This window comes from Idiotropiscis lumnitzeri, chromosome 4 (assembly GCF_059441095.1).
Source record: "Idiotropiscis lumnitzeri isolate Australia: NSW breed Sydney's pygmy pipehorse chromosome 4, RoL_Ilum_1.0, whole genome shotgun sequence".
Taxonomy (NCBI): Eukaryota; Metazoa; Chordata; class Actinopteri; order Syngnathiformes; family Syngnathidae; genus Idiotropiscis; species Idiotropiscis lumnitzeri.
Genome location: NC_142394.1, coordinates 9,453,032 through 9,475,317, shown reverse-complemented (window position 1 = coordinate 9,475,317; position 22,286 = coordinate 9,453,032). Strand labels below are relative to the sequence as shown.

The window sequence follows — 22,286 nt, the reverse complement described above, 5'->3', positions numbered from 1 at the left end:
ACTGTTGTAACATGTGCAGATTGTGGCTTGGCATTGTCTAGGTAAGTTGTCAAAGATGTGCCTGAAAAAGATGTTGCTTGGATGGCAGCACAAATTGCTCCAAAATGTGCAGGTTCCATTCAGCTTGCTGCCTTCACTACCCATGACTTATGAACATAAACAGATGCTGGTTTTTGAACTTTCCATCCAAAATAGTCTGCATGGATCTTTTCCTCTTATGACATCCACAATTTCCCAAAACAATTTGGAATGTGGATACCTCGGACTATTGTCCACTTTTCACTTTGCGTCAGTCCATCCCAGAGGAGCGAATATTCTTCACGTAATGTTGCCGGTTTTTAATGCAATGCTGTTCTAGGGATCAAAGGTCGCCTTCATTCAATGTTGATTTTCGGCCTTGCTGCTACCCTGCAGAGATTTCCCTAGCTTCTCTCAAACCTTTTATTTTATATGCTGCAGATGATAAAATGCCGAATTTTTTTGGGATTGTATGGAGAGAAACGTTCTTAAACACATTATTTGTTCAGGCGCTTATTCATTCATTAAACTAAGCTTTTGGGGGGGCTCAATTTACTACCAAATCAGGATTCTCACCTGTTTTCATTGAACTTGTTCAACTATGGAATGTTCCAAACAAATGTTTAGACTTTCCCATCATTTCTTTATTGAAACATGTTGCAGTCAGAACATATTTGCGACAACAAGAACAACATTTACGTTCATCTGTCTGAAGAGATCATGTGTTTACAGTGTAGTCAATTAAATACTGGTTGACAATTATTTGCACACGTTTTTGTTGACATTTTACAAAACAGCCAGCTTCATTTTAATTGGGATTTGTTGAACAGTGAGTCGTAGGTAGATACAGTAGGTAGACTGTAATCAAGTCTGTTGAGAAGAATAAGTTAAGTCTGTACGTAGGCAGGAGGTGGCTAAGTAGAAGGTAAGTCAGTTAGGATGCACAGGAGGAAGAGGGGTAGGTAGTTAGTCGGGAGGCAGTTGTACATTTTGGTTGTAGGTATGGTGGGATATTGTAGGACTAGGAAGGTAGTTAGTTATGTAGTTCACTATGTATATACTGTAGGTTAAATAATAATATAGTCAATTATAAACATTTTTTAAGGGGAGTCATTTACACTTTTTTCCTAATTATATGTAGTAGGATTAGCCCTCAATGTAGATCTTTTTTTGGGGGGTAAATTTCAAGTGTTTCTTTATCATAATACTAATTGACTAGATACAAACCTAATCCCCTGAATCTCCTGCATGTTTCTGCGACATCCTCCCGCTTGGCTCGGTTCTTCTACCTTTAGCTGGAACAAGACATTTTGTCAATATAGGTAGCCATATGAATATGGAGGCGCTCATATGGTTGCTTTGTAAATCACTGGGATTACAATATTGACAGCCTTGAATAAACATTGGGACAAGGTCAAAATTCACTGTGGCTTTTTTAAAATATTTATTGGCACGCTGCGCTTCAGCACATTTTTTTTCTTTTTGTTTTAAGTCAAGCGGAGCATATCTCGCTCCGGTAGAATAATAATATTATGAAGGAGGGATTAGCATAATTTGATGGTAAACAGTGTGCGTGCGTGTGCGTGTGTGTTTGCGTGCGCGTGTGTCCTGAGAGTGCCCTCGTGTGATTAGCTGTGCTATCAGATTTTGTCCGGCATGGCAGATTGATGGTGATGGTGATTAAGTGTACCTAGACGTGGAACAGGAATATAGTCACTCCCTCTTATAATGTGGAAGGCACCATCTCTGGGCACTTTATTACGCAGTTATATCAAGAGGTAGATAGATGTATATGTAGGTTGCTAGGTGGGTTGGGTCTAGGTTTGTAGGCAGGAGGTAGGTATGGGGAAAAGGAGATTAGAAGGTAGAAGACAGGTAGCTTGGAAGGTCGGTTGATTGTGGGTAGGTAGGATGATTGTAGGTTGGAGCAAGCCATTAGGTAGGTCGGTGAAGAAATCCGTATATGTTGTAGGTTAGTAAGTAGGAGGCAGCCAAGTCATTAGGTCGGAGGAAAACAGGGAGGTTGGAAGTTAGTAAGGTAGATAAGTAAGTAAGGTCAATCAGTAGGTTGGTGGGTGGAAAGATGGGTAGGTAGGTAGGTAGCTGCACAGTTATTTCAGTTAGTGGGTTGGTATTTGGAACAATCACACCTTTCTTTATGAGAGAAGCTCGGATTTTCTCCGGTGCATAAGGGCAGCAACTGACTTCATGTGACGGATAGACAACATTTAAATGCCACAGAGATGTCACCTCAACATTTGTACCCTTAGTATGAAGGTGAAAAGCGTTTTTCATGGCACAGTCCAATGAAAAGTGGGTGTGATTACTTTACATGACTTGTAAAGTCAGAATTTTCTTTTATTGGATCTCATTATCTTGTGCAGGATGGGCTGTGAACCGGAGATTGAACATGACAAGGGAATAATAATAAGGCAAGTGTATGCAAACAGCTGGAATTCCTGTGTGCATTCCGGCTGAAAGCTGATCCCAGGCACAAGTGTGGCGGTGCTGCTGTATCAACATGTCTAATCCAAGCGTATAGTGCACACGGCGCTCTCATACAATATTAATACTGGCCGAGGAACTTATTGCAGGCAGCTGCTGACAATTGATGCTCACGCTCGGCCATATGCTGCCTCTCTCTCTAGCTCGCTACTCAGTTGTCAGTCATCTCGGCCTTCTCATGATCCTAATTCTGATGGATGTATTCCAGTGTGAAATGAGTCACCCGGGCGTGAACGCCGACCAGCCTGCGTTCGCGTTTGGTGAGCGCCCGGGTCTGTCAGAGGAGGTGTGCTCCTCCGTTATCTAATTGGGGGCCGAGCCAATGCGATTAGAGGCAACCTGAAGGGCGGACGCTGTCTTTTGGGTTCGAGACATGTTCGGAATGCACACCTGCTGTTTCTACACAAACATTTCAAGCTGAGCACTCTGTTTTTTTTCTCCGACAGGAGTAAAATATACTGTCCGGCATGGCAGATTGATGGTGATGGTGATTGAGTGCACCTGGATGTGCAACATGGTATGATTCACTTACTCTTAACACAGGAGGCACTTTCGCTGGCCACTTTAGGTAGGCATTTAGGCACTTACGTCATTCAGTTGATATGTAGTAAATAGATATGGAAGCACATAACTATTTGACGTGGTCAATAGGTAGGCGGTAAGTTGGCAAGTAGCTATGTTGGTGGGATTGTAGATAGGCAGGTCATTTGAGAGGTAGGAGTGAGCCAGTTAGGTCGGTTGGTTGTTAGTCTGTAGGAGCTAGTTTGGTTGATCAGTCATTAGGAAGTTTAGGTAAGTGCAGACATAAGGTAAGTTGTTTCGTAAGGTGGAGCTAGGTCACTGGGTTGGTTGTATTTTTGGAACATTGTACCATCATAATCGTTCCTTGTCATTGACCACTTAATTCTGAATATACAAATCACCGTTTGGCTTTCTCACAAAAGGCAGCTTGTCATCCAGTGCAGGGAATTCCAACCAGGGGTTGGCATTCCCCAAGGTGTACGAGGGCACACTTCACGGGGTACGTAAAAAACATTTAATAATATATTTTCCAGATCAATAACCTGTGGCACAGCCATGTGTCAACTCAAGTGTCTCAAATTGACTGAAAAGAAAGTAAAACTGCTCAAGAGGATCTTCACATTATTCTTATTCAGTGTTTTGGTCTTGATATTTAAAGTTGAAAAACCTGTTGTTTAAACAGAACCTATTCAAATGAGTTAAAATGTTTGCGCTAAATGTCATTAAAGTATTTAAGACAAACACAGGATTATTCTTTTTTGTTATTTTTTTATTTATATTACTTCTTGCCTGGGTAACATATTTAAATTTGAGTTAAAAATAAACCAATGTCTAAGAATTAAATTAAGGGCACAAAAATTTGGGTTCTACTTTGGAAGAATCATCAACATGTGTGAGTGAGCGGGTACTCATGGGATGGCAACGAGCTTTGGGGGATGTACCAGACAGAAAGGTTAGGAACCACTGCTCTAGTAGCTTGAGTATTTTTTTTCTGTCAGACAATCTTTGCACTTCAATGCCATCCCAGCACTGACATGCACAGTATGAGTTGGATGAACCGTGCGTTGAGCTGAGAAAGAAAACCTATAGTATGCTTTGTTATTAAAAGCCCAGGTGAGCTCGCTGTCACATTTTCAGCCTTCCTGTTAAGTCATGAGAGCAAACGCTGCAATGCGTTGAGCACTAAGTGATGCTCGCTGCGGCGTGGAATGTATAGTTTACAAGTGCAGTCAAATGGAGGGGCTCGCCCCCCTCAACACTACCGATCACGAACATAGCAGTCTACATCTGTAGTCAGTGCTCAAACGCTGTCACACAAGACAAAAAAATTACAGCTCACGTCTCATCTGGAAGGCACCAGAGCTTGACATAAATATATATTTTTTAATTATTTAATTATTATCTAGTTAATAGTGGGTTATTTTAATAATTCACTCACCCTAGCCCAGCTACCAGAAAATATTAGAAGAGGAGGGTTGGCAACAGCAATTGCATGTCCATTAGCATTGATACCAATAATAATACCAATAAAATATGCCAAAAATATTTTGTCATTGGTTAGCGCGTAATACTGCAAGATTTCGTATTAATGTGATACGAAGTAAATATGGGACTAGTATCTCGTTAGAGAAAACCATACTTCTTTTAATATCAGTGCTTTTGTCTTTTTTTTTTTTTACAGCAATATTTTGTGTCAATATGATATCATGTCTGCCATCACTTTGACTCATCATGTCGGCTGCGATAAGTTAGCCTCTGGTGCTAGCCATCATCCATCCATACATCCATCTATCCATTTTCTGTACCACTTATCCTCACAACATTTTTTTAAATTTATGCAAGCTGTTCTATCCATCTGATATCAAGTAACTAGTCTACTATTGATTATGATTTCAATAACAATCATTTTTAATAATTAGAGGTGGATGCATCATTAAGTTGCTAAATGTTTTCTTTTCTATCACTCATCGCAAATGTATGTCCAGTATCTCATATGATTCTGTTTCTGTTACCAATACTTTTTAGCTAGGTTGTGATACTTCAAAAATTGGAATCATTTGATTCGCAAAAACAGGGTCAGAACTGCTTCTACAGATATTGATGTATATTTTAATTAGCTTTGTGCATTATTCAAAATCCGGCATCACTAAAGTTGGATATGCTGACTGACCATGCCAACAAATTTAAACTTTGACAGGTTCAACCGTACATTAAGACTCCTTTGAGGCCTAATCAATTTCTTCAACTCCAGTAAGAAAGTACTTGTGGATCACCAAAACTTTTTGGTGTCGTAAATACGCGACTTTAATGACGCTTTACGATTTATCTTTGTTTCTCTTTTGTAGCATTTATGAGCAAGTACTCCATCAAGTGACGGATGTGCGAGCGTCCGCAGACAATTGCTTTCTCTTTGCTCTGAACAAGCAACATAAAAATGCCCCGCAGGGTTTTATCTTTAAAAAAAAAGATAAATATCCATGAAAATCATTACACTGGGGGAATTTGATCACAGCGGGCGTTATTACAGCTGCCTGCACTCTACTGGCTCATACATGTACATTAGAAGGAGGTAGCCGGCGGGTCAGGAGTTCAGCCGTAAATCTTTCCTTATACACCAAAACTGTAGTAGCGCAGCAACATCAGTGTCATGTATTATTTGCAAAAAAAAAAAAAAAAATGCATTATTTACTGGAGCCCATGATGGCACCAGGAGCCAAAAGATCATTTGGGCTAATGGGCTGCTGCAAATGCATTCATTACTACCGCTAAATGGTTTTGATGAGGATGCTGATAAAAGTTGATGAGGAAACGTTTTCTTTTTTTGTAATGATAATGCATCCCCATTGCTTTCCAGTGAGCCGGAGATGACAGATCAGCTTTCATCGCTTTGTATAATGTTACCTTGACATACGATTTCAGCTACCACAAAGTTCAAATCATCTATATTAGTGATGTTTATTGATACTTCTTATTCTAACGGAATGATAATTTTATTTTCTCAATTTAACTATTAAAAGCCCAAATTCTGTCGATATAAACATCCAACATTATGTATTTGGCGACTGTATATACAGCAAGTTATAGCCATTGAATATGTATGTATTCTATATATACATATAGTCAGCAGCAACACACATTTGAACCTACACTTGAGTTACGTTAATTGAAGCTGGCATAACTATCGGACAACACTGACTCCAAGTAAGTCATAAATTCTATTTCAACTCCATAAAGAAACTAGTTTATGTTTGACATAAATTCAGTTCAGAGAATGTGTGTGTTATAGCTGTTCTTTTAGCTTATGGACATGGCATTGCATCAGTGTGTTGACTTAAGCAGCCTTGAGCAGTTTGGCACAATTAGACATTTTGCACTGTGAAGTTTCTTTCGAGCTTTCTTTCTGTATCTGTGTGTTACCCATGGAGACCAAGTACAGGAGAGCAGAAGTGTGCATAGGCTGGATGCCTCCTTGACAACAACACCTCGCTAGTAAAAATCAATGTCTGCCGAGCAAACCTCACAGCCGCTGCACGCAGGCACATACAAGTTAAGGCGGTATGTTCCGTGGGGACAGGAATGCGAGGTGGTCCATTGTGCTGGAAACAAACATTGGCGTCTGACTTTGTTGACTTTTTATATATATTGATTTACATGTTATACAAGGCCAAATTAAACGCCTCTACACATCAATACGACGTCGGCCGTTGTGGTCAACTGTCACGTCGACTTGGAGGTCGGCACGTGGGACCGGAAAATGATGGAAGAACACATTGCAAAAGCCGACGGAGACATCAAATACTCCGGACCTTCTACGCATGAGTGAGAAGTAGTACCTCTTCATGCCATCGGCGGTGATAGTCATTCATGGTGATGACCAATAACGGCGGCCTTTCCTGAATGAGCATGATTAATTTGTCTTTGCGCTCTTTTGTCCAGCCAGCCGAAAAATGAGTGAAGTTGATTTAGTTCTTGAGGAACAGCTTCAAATTTCACTGTTTGTCTGCTTTCTTCACTTCCCATTCTTGTCCAGTGGACTGATTTGCTAGCTGACAGTCTATCGCAGTGATCATTTGTCCCGACAGCTCGACCCAATTCTACAAACACGCCCCCCCAGACGCCCCAACAATGGCTCCAACTTTATAACGTTGCCGGCTACACCAAACAGACACCGTGTATCGAAGGCTGACGTCGGACCGGTGCATAGAGAGGCCTTAAGAGTGATTATGGTAATGACCAGTCCTCATAATGACGCGTCACTTGATAGTCCTCTATACCAAGCCCCCCTTCTCCCGCCCTCGAAATTTTGGGAAAAATTTGGCCCCTGAACCAATTTCAGTTGGCAACATAAAATAGTGTCGTCTATCATGAGCAAGCCCACAGAAAAGTCTCAAGAACCCATGCCCAAAAGGAAACAGGAAGTCTGCCACTTTGGTTTGAAACAACCATTTTCGATCCAATTTTGTCATTTCTAAGGAATTCAATTTTCATCACTGCATGTTGATGTGCGTGGCGTTAAAGATAGTAACTGGGCCTGTTGCTAGAGGCAACGTTATTTTGCTTGAGGCGATTGGGTGCCGTGCTTGCTTATGCGTCTGCATGTGTGTGTATGCGTGTGTGTGAATTTGTGCACAACTCCGGCGATGACCCCAGCCAAGCACCGTGGGCCGTATCGTGTTGCCGATTGAGCGTGCAGCATGGCCTCCAAGGGCTTAGCGGCAGGTCTTCCACAACAGCGGTCGTGCTGTGAGGCTTCTGGTGTGTGTTTGTGTACCGCAACATGTGCTCACGCGCACCACCTTCTTTGTGCAGCATACTCAGACACAGACACACACACACACACACACCAAGCATGGCGGTTGAAGAGTAAACCAACGATTGGCGCTATTATTATTCTGCACTGGCTCTGCTCTACTCTTCTGCCAAGTGTATTGCAACTGTGGGCTATCAATTCATAGCTCTGGCCCCCGGGAAAGCGCTTTGGAAAGCAGAGGGATTTTCGCGCTGCATGCTGCGTGCTCTTCTTCTTCCAACTCTGAACTCATTCTTTTTTCTTTTTTTTTTTTGCAAGCTGTACTCTGGCAAGGAAGAGCAAGTGCTAATGTTTGAAGTCACTCAGCAAAAAAAGAAAAAAAAAACATGGAGGGAGGGACTGAGGGGATGGGAGGGGGGCTGATATAATGGCACCAAAATGCAAGTTTGTTCATCGTCGTTCATCAGCTTGAATAACAACACGTTAATAATGAATGAGGCTAATGCATTCACCATACTGTTGTGCATTAAATACTTTATTTATCTGCTGTTATACACTCGGCAAGTGTGTTAAAATGTTTAACTGCCTTATTGTTCTGAATATTTTTTGTATTGAATTTACATTACATTATTAGTTTGTGGACTATAATGGACTCGACTGAAACTTTTTTTTACTAGTGGAAAAGGCAATAACCTAAAATTACGTATGTTGTGTTATATTTATTCAATAACCTGCACAATCTAATGCAGTTAGGTAATTAACTGCAAATCTAAACGCAAATGTTAAAAAAAAATAATGTGAATTATGTGTTGGATAATAATACATCTTCTAAATGTAATATGTTTTTAATAATAATTAAAATCCTTTATTTTAGGTACATATTTGACTACTTTTCAAATGTAGCATAAGTCTTTGAAGAATAACAGTCTAAATTATTATTATTATTTAATGTTATTGCTGTCAGGATATGTGGTGTTTTAATGTAATATGTTAATAATAATATTTATAATAATTATTATTAATACTTTTTTATTATATTTTTTACTGCCAGAGGGAATCATTTACTAGGTTTTAAATACATTTGATTTTTTTCACAATTGATCTTGACTTTGTTTTATTCCTAAATTTCATTTCAGGCAGGAAATTATGTACTATATTTAAAAGTAATATTTTATTAATAGCAAAGAATAGGACACATTTTAACAAGCATACAGAGGGGGGATAAATATCCCCTAACATTTACATTTTCAATTGTGTTTGTGGCAACGCATGGGGCAGTGATCTAATCCCTCCTTCCCTCTCTTGGCATGACCAATCAAACCAAAAATAACCAAACCTTTCCGTGAGTCTGACAGTTGCATTGAATGTAAATCGATTTGCCATGCCTCCAGAGTGAAATGCTTGGCTGCTACGTTCGTAGCAACTCAGCTAATCCAACGTAAAGAACGCCAGCTTGCTTTGAGTGAGTTAGTACAACCTCACTCACACCTTCCAAGCCTTCAAAGCTGCTGTCATTTTAGTGGCCCGTGCTTGCCCTGTTGGCTGAGGAATTGCCACCATTGTAAAAATACGTAAGTCACACATCAAAATAAGAGTATATAAACTACAGGGTTATATGGCACGATGGACGTTTTTATATCGTAGCACATATCATATCATATTATCACACAGAACGGCATTGGCACAGGAAGGAGTCACAGGTGCCTCTCGCGCACAGCGCGGCAGTGGGGCGATATCACCTACGATTGTAAAAAAAAAAAAAAGGATCTTCAGACGAACAAATAAATTATATTGCTTAATTCTAAACGAGATCAGAGTGGTAGAGGTGTAAAATGATTCTCATTAAAGTATAAATTAATCAAAAATACATTTGTGTTTCCAAGACCATTAATGTCATCCCGAGTAGTGACTTTTTAAAGACGAAGGAACAGCTCCTCCAGCCAACTCTGTGAAGTGCTGTCCAATATGTTCATCTTTTTTTTTTTTTGGTCCACGTTTACCAGTGAGCTGGTGTTCTGTCCTACCTGTGCAAAACTTCCTACGGAAGGCTAATTTGACAGCCACAGTACTACCTCAGATTGTTTTGTTTAGATGCACACAAATAGAACTTAAAAAAAAATCCTTAACAAAATACTTGGACATAGACGCAAGCAGATAGGACGTCCTGACAATTGAAATAACCTCCAAAGAATATAAGCATAGATACATAGAGTATGTTTATGCATAGATGTAGGATTCCAAACCTAACTTTTACTGGCAATATCAAAAGATTGTGGTATACATACACCGTATGAGCAATGTGATCAACAAAAACACGCGCCATTTCGAGGCATTGGAAAAGTCAAATAAGACAAAATAAAAACAAAAATATCATATACTCACTGCTTTTAACCGAACAAACGGCAGGTTGGACAAAAGGTTCCAAACTTCTGGCAAAATCACGATTGGTGTTGTGCGTATGCGTGCGGACGCGCACGAGGCACTGGGAGGACTTCTCGACGGGTTGGAAGGAATTTCAGAACACCTGACTGGTATTACAAAGGGGATGGAAGTTCATACATTCAACAAGACAATTGAAGTATTACAACATCGAATGTGTCCGTCTTCCGCCTTGTTTCTCCTTGCTTGGATACCAGGCGAGTCACAAAGCTGCGCTCTTTCTCACTTGAGTCGCTCTCTCCACCGCCGTGCCCGCGAGGCACCAGGCAATGGAGTCGTTTGCTCCTCCACAAAGCTTCGTGGAAACGTTCATCCTCATTCTGCAGTTATATAGTACATGCTTGTCATCTGCACCATAGAATGTGACAACAAAGACTTTGTATTTTATTTTGTGGTTGTTTGTGTGCCCTCTAAACAAAGTTGGGTTGAACTGAAACAAACGGCGCAAGTCTGTTCACTCGGACCTAAATGTACTGTGATACAGCAAATGGCTCATTAAATCAGATATGGTGCTTCGATAACTTTTGGAGCAACTAATGAGGTGACACCTCATTTACGGTAACTTGACGTCATTTCTGCACACTGTGATAATATTTTAAAGCGTTTGATGCTATCGTTATGCGTTAGATTAGCGACTGGAAGTTAGCAAGCGCACAATGTGGAAATAATGTGCGCATAGAGACCAGGAGCAGCAGTGCCGACTCCGTAGTCATTGCTAGAAATTATACTTGGGGTTATTTTTACTTAAGGTGGAAGGTGGAAACAATTTTTAAAATCTAATTCTAGCCATTCAATAATAATAGCCATGTATTTTTTTTAAATCTAAATTAATTTCCTTCACTGAGGAAATATATATATATATTTATAATACATTATTTAAAATTAAATTAAAACTGCTTACAGTATGTCACTAAATAAATGTATACAAAATTAATCAACACAGTATGGTGCGGTCCAAAACTCTAAACTGAGCATTAATTTTGTAACGTCCGCATTACTCAGAAAGCGTGTCGATTTCAATTGTGCATTTGCCAATTTTGATTGGGTGGGTCTACCTAATCTTGTGACGGTGTGTGCACGTCATTCAATATATTGTCATCTAGAACTGTTTTCAAAGTTATTTAAAGTAGACATGATTTACTGGTAATGATATCACACAGCTAAAGTTGGCCTTCCTGCCAACATCTGTTGAGTGGCACCTCTCAAGGCCCGTCGTACTCGAACACAGTCACGAGCCCGTTCAGAGCATTCAGAAGTTGCCAAAACTGAGCAACGCATTTGGATCATACTCCTCTGCTCATCTTCCACTTGATTCTGACTTTTTTTTAATCATCGATTGTCATTTCAACACTTTTGAAGTATGAACAACCATCCAGTTGAAGCAGGCCATTGTTGTTTTAAGCAGGTGTATTTCTAGACTCCTTGGCGACCCCAGCCAAGAGTCACCTTGGGGGCCCTCACAGCTGGGAAAGACCAAGATCACCATTCAATCCAGAAAACCTTTATTTAAAAATAAACAGAATGGACAATCTATAAGAACACTATATAACATAACAAACTGAAATACGCATAATTTTCTGAAAGACAGAAACAATAACAGAAAATGCTCACCTGAGGCTGATTAAAAAAAACATTTAGTTTATGTACTGCTTTTCCATGATACCCAAATGTCCTCAATTTAAAAACAAGAAAAAACATACTTGTGTAATTGTTTGATCTTTATTTGTGTTATAGCCGTAAATCAGATCATATCATGATAGATTTAAATGGGTAGCGAATTGCTATAATTTTAATGTTAAAAGAAACTCCCACCTTCATCTGCAGAGGTAATTTGTTGTTGTTGATGTTGACAATTTCAACTCAGAACCTTTGGGTTGGAAAAAATAAATGGGAGAAGCACAACATACCAACATATTTCATCAGCTGGCTTCATGCTGCAAATATTGTGTATGCTACAGTCGTGTTGCTACTCACTAAACATTAAGATCTGTCTGAAATAATTAATGAACAGCCAACTTCACTTACTGATAATAAATTTGATTAATGTGACGTACAGAAAATTCAACAAGATATGTGATATTGCCGTCTTCCAAATACAAAATGATTATGGGTTAGCTTACTGTGTTTAAATAAGCCACCTTTAGCCGTTGCAGTAAACATGTCATGTGCAGTTAGACTTTGTGAGACTATACTGCATACTTGGATAAAGTAGCATCACAACCTTTTTAAAAATAATGTCAGATTTCTTTTTTTTTTTTTTGCATGCCCGCTTTATTTTTCCTCGCGGTGAAGTACGGCAGAGAGCCGACCACAGGCAGTCGGGGACTCCTTCTCGGAGGGGGGTTCAGTGTGTTGTGTGTTCAGTGTCTATGGCGGTTTCTGGTTGCATGTGTCATTGATATGGATCGATATTGGCCGTGTCTCCCCTTTAACAGACGAGGCAGTGACAGCTGGTGGAGGCCCTGTGCGGTTTTTTTTTTCAATGCATCGACGTTGCACGTCTAAAAGTTCCGTCATTTTGTCACTGACAAAAGAACCAATGCCATCGCTGGCCTGGGGGCTCATTCCAGTTCAGGGCCCACAGGCAATTGCCTACCCCGTTGCGGTGTCTCGAGTTGTAACGAGTCTAAATTGACCTGTTATTTATGATGTCATTGTATGACTTTCATTTCATGGTTGCTATGAACTTATGAAATCTTCACCAATAATGTCAGTGGCCACGATTTAAAGCATGGTCTGCTCTAATTGATTGCTGATGTTCTGGTGCTGTATTTGATCCTCTCTTAAAATTAAAAAAAAAAAAAAAACACCTTTGATCTGAATGGACCAAATTTTGGAGGCATGTTTATCCTCGTAAAATTAAAGTTTAGTAAGATAACATAAAAAATGACTTAGTAATTTCCTGGAACTCTGTGAAAACTGCAGTCCCCCAAACCAGATTACATTTGGTAGGTGTGTGTAAATGCACCCATAAAAAAGTCTCAAGGACCCATGCCCAAAAAGACACACGAAGGCTGCCTTTGTCTCATTCGTTTTTTCCAAGTTTCCTTCAAAGGTGAATTTGTCTTGGAGATGTTGTTTGATTCTTATTACATTTATTACCCTTATACAAACCAGATGGGTAGCACCAAATGTACAAAACATTAGTGTTTTGTTTTTTTTGCACAAGTATAGAATTAATTTTTTTGATTTTGATGACTCACCGTAAATCAGGGAACTAATACAGAAACTCCTCTATTAATTAAAAAAAATGTCGCTCCCAAAGCCAGTTCCACTTCTTCAACTTTCAACATTGCTACAAGCAAATAGCTTATGTACATTTGGCAAAGACTGTCCGCAACTCTCGCGAACAACCCAGGCTAAAATTAGCTCCACCGTGGCATACAAACGCTTAGTCTCACAGTCAAGTTGTATAACTTCATCATACGTCCTTGAGGCAAATTTCTGCTTTCCTACAAGCTAGGGCACAGGCAGCATCTTGTGGCAATTTAGGGCATTACACAAAGAGATGGGTGTTCACTGTATTGCTTGTTTCATGAAAAGTTGACTGCAGAGAGTCTCCCACCTGTACTGAAATAGTGTAGAAGTGTAACATGTTACCTGTCTGGCCCAGACAAACAAAAGATGAACACACAGGATAAATATTAACTAAGTGTTTTGTCAGCGAGCTAATTGGTGGAAGAGCACGTTTGCGGCGGTGGCGAGCTGTCAGAAGGGAGACGCTAAGCTGTCATCATCTGTGAGATCATCTGCCATCTGTGCTCTCATGGAGGTTTTTGCATTCAGAACTTGTATTTACGTGGCATGCATTTGCAATGAAGGTCTGGAATTCAAATGCCCCCTGATGAATGCCTACTAAATAACTCGCAGGGTTATTTCTATGGTGCAACAATTATGTAATCTGTGAAATATTGGTTACTTCGCCCCCTACCCATCCCTTTGCTGAGATGTGACTTAAAAAGCGGTCTCGCTGTCTGATCAGACAGCATTGAGGAGGAGGAGAGCATTTAAGATATTCTGGCAGAAAATATGATGGAATTTAACACTCAGTTCCTTTCCCTCAAAAAAAAAAAAAAAAAAAGCAGTCTCTGGAAATTCTCAAGTCTCCTTGAGTAAATAAACCACCCTCAAGCTCACCCTGAGCAAGGTTGTTCTGATGGGCCCCAATTCCACTGAGTAGACCCACCTGCCTCTTTTTACAATGGAACCATGTTAAAGTGTTTCAATCTAGAGTTAACCCATTTTCTGGATGAAACATACTACCCAACTATGACTGACTGATCAAAAATCGTACAACACCTGCTCAACCAACCAATTTATGAACAAATTACCTTGCTCCCAACCTACTCCTTTACCAACACCTTACCCACTGATCTTCTTTTCATACTCACCAACCTGCTTATTCCTTAGCTTCCAGCTGATCAAATGACAGCCTATTGACAGAGAGACTTACCTCTACTCTGCCCTCCCTATTAATTGACCATCAGACAGACTTACATAGCCACCTCTCACACTCCCATCCAAAAACTACCTTATTAGTTATCTACCAAATGACCTACCTACCTATTTAACTCCCAAAGTACCAACAACTGCCTTGCGATTGACTGGCAACCAGTCCAGGGTGTACCCCTCCTACTGCCGTAAGATTTACAGATAATGGAGGGACAGTTAATACCAACAACCCAGCAGCCCAACCAACCTACCTATCTACCTACTAACAGACCTCCCTACCTATCGACCGACAAATTGAGCCACATCCTACTTTCCGATCAATCTAATTACAGGACGAATTGATTAACATCATACGTTCCTACCCACAGACATAGTTTTGCGTTATTTACTATATATTTTTGGTTATATCTTTAGATTTACCTTTATTTATACCCAAGTGAACAAACCACTGGGATCGCTGCTTATTAGCCGGGGAAGTCTGTGCTATTTTATCGATTGAACACACTGCAGATAAAGAACCTACCTTTCCCAAAAGTGTTTAATCCTGGATGTAATCCATTATTCACTACATTTAAACCAAATTCTAAAAGGGCTTTTTATCATGCGCTTTCGGGCATCCCGAGCGAGTTTTCTTTCAGAGATCATGTTGTGCGAATACAAAGATTAAATAGTAGAAGGAATCCTATGCACACACCATTTTGTGTTTGCCGAAGGCCGAGGCAGTCATAGCAAATGGCCTTTCAGTTCCATTAGTGGCGGCATCAGTCTCTTAATGGAGAGCAAAATGGCACAGGACCTTTTGCGGTACTTACACAATGAACATAAAGTCTTTCATGACGTGCGCTCAGCTTAATGGCTGCAAAGCGACTTTTGTGCCGCAACATTATACCGTGTGATATGCAAGGGCTCTCAATGCTTGAATTAATGCTCATTTAAAATGAATGTCACAGGAACCCAGTAGGCCTGGCTGTCAAAAAGTGGCACCATTGTGGCAAAATGTGAATGACACAATGACGGCCGCTCTGTTTGGTACTTTTCTGATGCTCCATTCTCATTCCCGTTTCACTCTCGGGGAATCTTGACTGCGTAATCGCAAAAGTGCACCTTCTTTACGGTAGCGCAGTGGCTGAGTGATTACAACAGAGGTGGGTCACTTTTGTGCTCAAGGGCCACGTTTAATTTTTAAAACAGACAGATGCACCAGGTTATTTTTGTATTATTGAGTTGGCCAACTAAACTGCCATTGTACCTAATGTTCTTCCTTTCTACTACTGACCAACTTAACGACTTACTGTACATACAAACTAACCATACTACCTCGTTACATAACTATGGACTGACAGACATAGCTGCAGACCTGCCTCAGCTACCTAGTTACTGAATCGCTGACCTACCCTACAGTAGATGTACTTAACTGCCGTCAGATTGCTGACAGAATGACCAATATATGTGCCTACCGACCATCTGACCTATGCGGCCTCTCCTACCTGTCTACCTATTTACTTACCTACCCACTGACCAAATGACCTAATTAACGTCGATCTACATAAAAAAAATAAAAAGGCGAGGGACTAATCAATGGATCATTAATCTCATCACCTAATCCATCTAGGAAATTAATTAAAATGCCGATCAATATGTGTAGGTGTGCGTGTGTGTGTGTGTATATAAAGTCTACTTAAAGCCATTTCATACCAACACACATTTAGGGAGATGTTTTTGCAAGAACGTGGAGGCATCGTAGCACTACTTTTAATAGATGTGCAAGACTCATTAAGGAGGCGAATTAGCGGGTCATTGCAGCTCTGGCATGAAGTATTCATCAGGAAGAATGTTTTAAAAGCCTCTTTCTGATCCTGACTTTTCTGATCCGGGTCTTTCTAGCGCGCTCCCAGGCTTGATGCCATTTCAAAGCCAAAGCGTTTCATCTGCCTTCCCAGTCACTGAACCTGCACTTGAAAGGCCGGCTGCCCCATGTCAAAGCTCATTGTCCAAAATCCCATCGCTGACTTATTTTTGTACAGAATCCGACTTGGGAGACGAGTCTCTTCATGTAAAGGACTTTTATTCAATTGCAAAGTGCTTTAACTCCTTACCCTAACTTGAAAACCTGACCGGGACATAGAAGACTAATTTGAAACCCTAACCCATGCTTAAAGCCCAAATATAGAACCCAAATTATGGACTGAAACCCTAATTTCACTGAGACATAAACATCTTCTGTCAACGTGTGTGTTTGGGAGGGGATTTCTTAAACACTGGTCTGAAATCCTTATTTGACTAAGACATACACGGTCTTGAAGACGGGTGCTTGGGAGGTGAGCCTCTTCACATGAATAGTAATACTATCCGTATTAGTGCAGTGGCATTATTAATATCCCAAACATCAGCATTTTTTATTGGCGTGAAACTTTTTGATACATTTTATGCCTGGCAAATGTATCCCCTTTTATAGCTCTGCTTAATGACTTTGGCTCTAAACTGTCGTTGCTAAACAACAGCTTTGTCTTGCTAAATGCCTCATGTTTAAGTCATCTTCCTTTTTTTTTATTATTGCCAGTGTAGTCTAGTTTCCAGGCATATTTCCCTTGATATTTCTACACAATTCTCTCCATCAACGTAGCAGTTAGGCTCCAGGTGAAGTACAGTAATTCCCTCATCTCCGTTCCCTCTGCTTTGCTTCGTTTCCACTGACACAACCCATTCAAACAAGAATCTTGAAATTAAAATGTTTAACTGGAATTCCCAATCATAAACTGAAGTTAAAACCCTATCCCAGGCTTGAACCCCTAAATTGAAACCCCAACCGTTGTTTTGAAACCCCAATGTGAAACTATAAAACAGACGAGAAACCCTCATTTGAAATGCTGACCTTTGTTTGCAAATTTAATCCAAGTTTACGCCCTTAAACTCAAAACTCACTTTGAAACTCAAAATTGGAACCCAAACTGTTTGAAACCCCGAACCTTGAAATCCAGGTTCCACATTTAAAAGCCTAAACCTTGTTTGAAGCCCTAATCCTTGCTTGAAATCCTATTTCGAAATGTCAACTCTTCTTTGAAACACGAACCCAAGCTTGAACGCCTAACTTGAAACCCGAACATACCTACGGTTAATAAATCCTTGTTTCCGGACCTATTTCCCTTGCTATTTCAACCAAATTCTCTCCATCAACATAGCACTTAGGCTCCAGGTGAGCTAATTCCCTCATCTCCGCCTCCTCCTCCCCGTCTTGCTCTCCCGCTCCTCTACATCAAGTTTGTGCTGGAGTATGTGCTGATGGAAAATGCTGAAGTTAATGATAATAATAATAAGAAGAAAGCTTTGCTGCAGACCCTGAGTTGAAGCAACAGCTGACACTGATCCACATTTCTATTAGCCTGCTTAGCACTTTTCTAATAGGACTCTCCGTCTGGCCCGGGAAGATGAGTGGGGCGTCGCGTGTTCATTATCGTTGTGTTTACCGCCGGTGGAACAAGCACTCTTGCGCTACTGCTGCATCATTTCAGATCAACACTCAATATTGGGCTTTAAATGCGGCATCAGCCACAGACAACTCCAGTATTCTTATGCCCGAAAACTGGAACAGAAATACAGCTGTTATTTTAATAACTGCAAATGAGTCATTGTCATCATAATCTAAAATTTGGGATCTTCGCGTTGCTTCTTCTTTTTGTAGCTTGGGCCTACCATGTGTATTATTATTCCACTCCTGTCACCAATCAGAGGCGACCAACTTGGGACATCTTAGCTTGATTGTATGAGACGTCATTTTAAGAGGAAGGTTGTTGCTGAAACCTGATGACTTGGAGACGATGTCCGAAGAGTAGCTGTCATCTCTGCCTTAATTGTCATTGCGTAATCTGAAATACAAAACTTGCTCATGAAGGTTTATGACCTGGAATGCAATACGTCATGTCCAGTGATGCTGTCTTTGCTGAATTGACTTTAAACCGTGTGTTATAACTGTCGTATTAGGTGACATATGTAGGTAGGAACCTTACATATGGACCGGTTGTGCATGGGCAAATAAACAGATGCGCAATGACACTGGATGGCGTGTGCCGTTCCTCCTGTCGCCTCCTACCAATAATGTTCGGCCAGACTCACTAACTAACAAGACAATAACCCAATTTTGTAGCCGTAACCCGAATTTAAAACCCAAACATTGGCTTGAGACACCAAGCCGCACGTGAAACATCCTTTGAAACCCCAACCTAAGCAAAAACAGTTTAACAGTCCTGAGAAAAACGACAATAATTTGCGTCCAATATTTTGATTCATGATGGTGCGCTAGTATGTGGCACATACTAACTACTACCTATTCAACGCTTTAAACCTCCTTTTCACTTTGAAGCAGCAGAAATGTGAACTTTTGAAATGTGATGTTTTCTCGCATTGAATGGACATCTTTTATGCTCAGAAGGACGCCTTTGCGAGAGCAAAAACGGGCACGGCCATTAAAGGCACTTGTCAACAACATCTTTTAAACGGAACGATGTCTCATCGATTTTTCACGCACCTCCAAAAATCTCTTAATGGGTGGTTGGGAATGCGAAAGGTTTTATAACGCACGTATTTTTTGTTACTTCTATTTTCAATTGGCAATGCAAATTGAAAAAGTGACTCATTATTTTCTTTTTCAATCTGACACAAAAAAACTCACACTCATTACCCAGACTGTGTGTGGCTTGAAATCTAACTTTGAAACCACAGCTTCTGTTTGAAACCCCCCAAAAATAATACATGCATTTTTGTTTGTGAGTTGAATTTGAAGTCATTTAATAAAGAAAAAATATAGATTGCCATGGCAACACATCTACGTTATTATTCTTTTTTTTTTTTTAATTTAGTGTCAGAGTGACTTTATTAATTTTTATTAGTTTTAGTTATTTTATCAACACTTTTTTTTTAAAAAGTGTTTTACTTGTGTGAACAATTAGAAAATCAACACAAACAAACTCGTCTCCTCGAAGGGACGTCATCTGCTGGCTTTGTTTAATTGGCTTCTGCTTGATGACGTCACTTCTTTGTGACACAAGAGGACTACAACTCCCAGATGACTGTTCCAACTTTTGACACCATCGGCTTGTGTATTAAACTGCCAAACACGCAAACAAAACATTTTCAAATTCAACAAATTATAGTTTGTTTTAGTTAGTTTTATAAATGTAAAATATAGTTTCTGTTTGATTCGAATTTTTTTAGAAGCATTTTTGTTTTGATTATAGTTCGTTAATGAAAATGTTTTTCCAATTTTTGTTTCAGTTATTTCATTATTTTTCATGAACCATAACAACCTTGTAATGAGCAAATATTAGAAATTTGGAGGCTCCACTGCATAAACCTGACTACCTAAAGACTAAAATTAAAATATTAAAAATCATATTTTTTTTCTGTTTGTCAAAAAAAAAATGATCAGTGACTTTTAAATGTGGTGATTTTTAATTACAATTGAGAGTGGAAAGAACAAATGATGCACAGATTGTTCGCCATATGACTCAAACTTGGAAAGGCGACCCTCTTCCCATTTGTGGCTCATTGGAGCAAATCAGATTTGTCAGCACTGTGCGGGTTTTTTTACCTGTTTAAATGGGCCGAGATGGATAGATTATCACCGCGTGCAATTCTGGGGGGCCAATTCCACAGCTTTGTGTGAAATTGGAAAACCTGTTCTCACCGAGTGAGAGCTAATGGATGTTCTGGTCATTAGTTATCTGAGAGTCTTTTCCGGCAGTAATCAAACGTGAAGCATGGCATTAAGCGTCCGTAAAAGAAGCAGATGCCTCGCTAACTGACCTTCTGTTTGAGAAAAAAACGACTGTCAGGGACGCCCTGCTCTGACTCGCCATCCTATTTTTTTATTTATTTATCTTTTTTGCCATGCTTGCATCTCGTCTCAGTTTAATGTCTCGCTCTTGGTTGTATTTACTTTATTCGGGGTCTGACAAGTGGCTCTTTGCACCACATTTTGCCCATCTGCTTGCTCTCTGTGCCAATTTGATAATGCAGACACGCCGCGCAGTGCGGTCGGTGGGTTAGTGGCTTGGGGATTTAAACCTCAGATCCAACAACATGCACTGTGCACCATGTTCATCGACGTATCTAAAGTGTCTTCATTGATTTAAAATTCACATTTGTAGTCATTTAAATGGACACCGCATCATCCCGAAATAATTAATGGCTCCCTCAAATCCAGCAGATGCCTGGGAAACCTGGGAAATAGATATGTGTGTTTCAAATTTGAGTTTTCCATCCTGCGTTCAATTTGAAAGACAGGATTAATCTTTCAAAGTAGGTTTGAGTTTTAATCCAGATTTAGGGCTGATATTTAGAGTTTCATTCTTGTTTTAGAGTCTCGCAAAGGTGAATGGCTTCAAATGAGCTGGTTATAATGTGCTTTATTGTTTAAAGCCACAATTAGGTTTTCAAAGTAGAATTTTAAGCCCGTTTTTTTCTTATCACTCTGTTTTGTTTGTTTTAAAACCTGGGTTGGGTATTGAACAAGGGTCAAGGTTTTGAAATAAGGTTTCAAGACAGGGTTGCAGTTTTAAAACAGGTTTTCAAGTCAGGTTTTTAGTTCGTGTTAAAAACGAAAATATTAGAGGTTAGCGTTATGAATTAGAGAGAAAGGTTGATATCAGAAATTTGGTTTTAATCCAAAATTAGCATTTCAAAATGGGTTAAAAGTTAGTGCCACAAAGTAGGGTTTTAAATGTTGGTTAGGGTTTTGAATATTATTCAGGGTTGTGAATCAAGGTTTCAAGACATCTGGGTGAGGGGGATCAATTAGTTGCCTCACTGAATAGAAAACGAAGGCTACGATTGAAGTTTAACATTTGTCCGCCTCCTCCCTCCGCTCTTCTTCCTCTCTCCAGGCGACCATCTGTCCAGTCCTCAGGGTCCACCCCCCTTGCCGCCGGCGCCCCCGCCGCCGCCCCACAAGCAGCAGCCCTCCATCACGTCCCTGAGCCGCGGCTCGCTGGCCAATCACAGGGCCGCGAGCCCGCCGCCCGCCGCCGGCCTGGCTGCCGATTTGCAGAGCACGGCGGAATGCGTCCAGCTGCAGGACAGCTGGGTGCTGGGCAGCAATGTGGCCCTGGAGAGCCGGTAAGTGGAGCGCCGTGCTTCCCAGCATGCATTGCTGTGGCGCTCGCTCGGTTGCCGTGGTTACGCTAATATCCCGCCGTGGGTTAGGATATCATGTCCTGTAGTGATAATCTGTGGAAGAGCAGCAGTGCTGTCCTATTAATTATTCTGTTAGCTTGACAATTACGCTCAGCAGGACTTTGGACTAAGCGGCCTTATTTGCATATTTGCAAAGTAGCCTTTCAAATTAAGGTTTCAAGCATTACGGTTTTCAAAACATAATTCCAGTACATTTGAGTTCCAGATTTTGTTTGAAATTACAGTTTCAAACCTTGGTCTGTGTTTTGATCAGGGTTTGGGTTTAAATGCTGCGATAAGGTTTCAAATAAATTTTTTTAAGATCTTCAAATTCATATTCGGGTTTGAAATTTTGGTTTCAAACAGAGGTAAGGGTTTCCAATTATTTTAAGGCTGGGATAAACGTTCAAGTCTGAGTTGATGTTTGAAACAT

The 22,286-nt window shown here is 40.3% G+C and overlaps 1 protein-coding gene across 4 annotated transcripts in view; it reads left to right on the top strand.

The window, feature by feature from the left end:
* The window catches only part of LOC148338038 (teneurin-3), a 225,217-nt gene that overhangs the window by 75,928 nt on the left and 127,003 nt on the right, over positions 1-22,286 (top strand). For all 4 annotated transcript variants that reach the window (XM_088292542.1, XM_088292543.1, XM_088292545.1 and 1 more), the window contains exon 4: positions 21,565-21,796. In XM_088292542.1, coding sequence (XP_088148668.1) covers positions 21,565-21,796 — 232 coding nt within the window. The remainder of the gene's footprint in view (positions 1-21,564; positions 21,797-22,286) is intronic.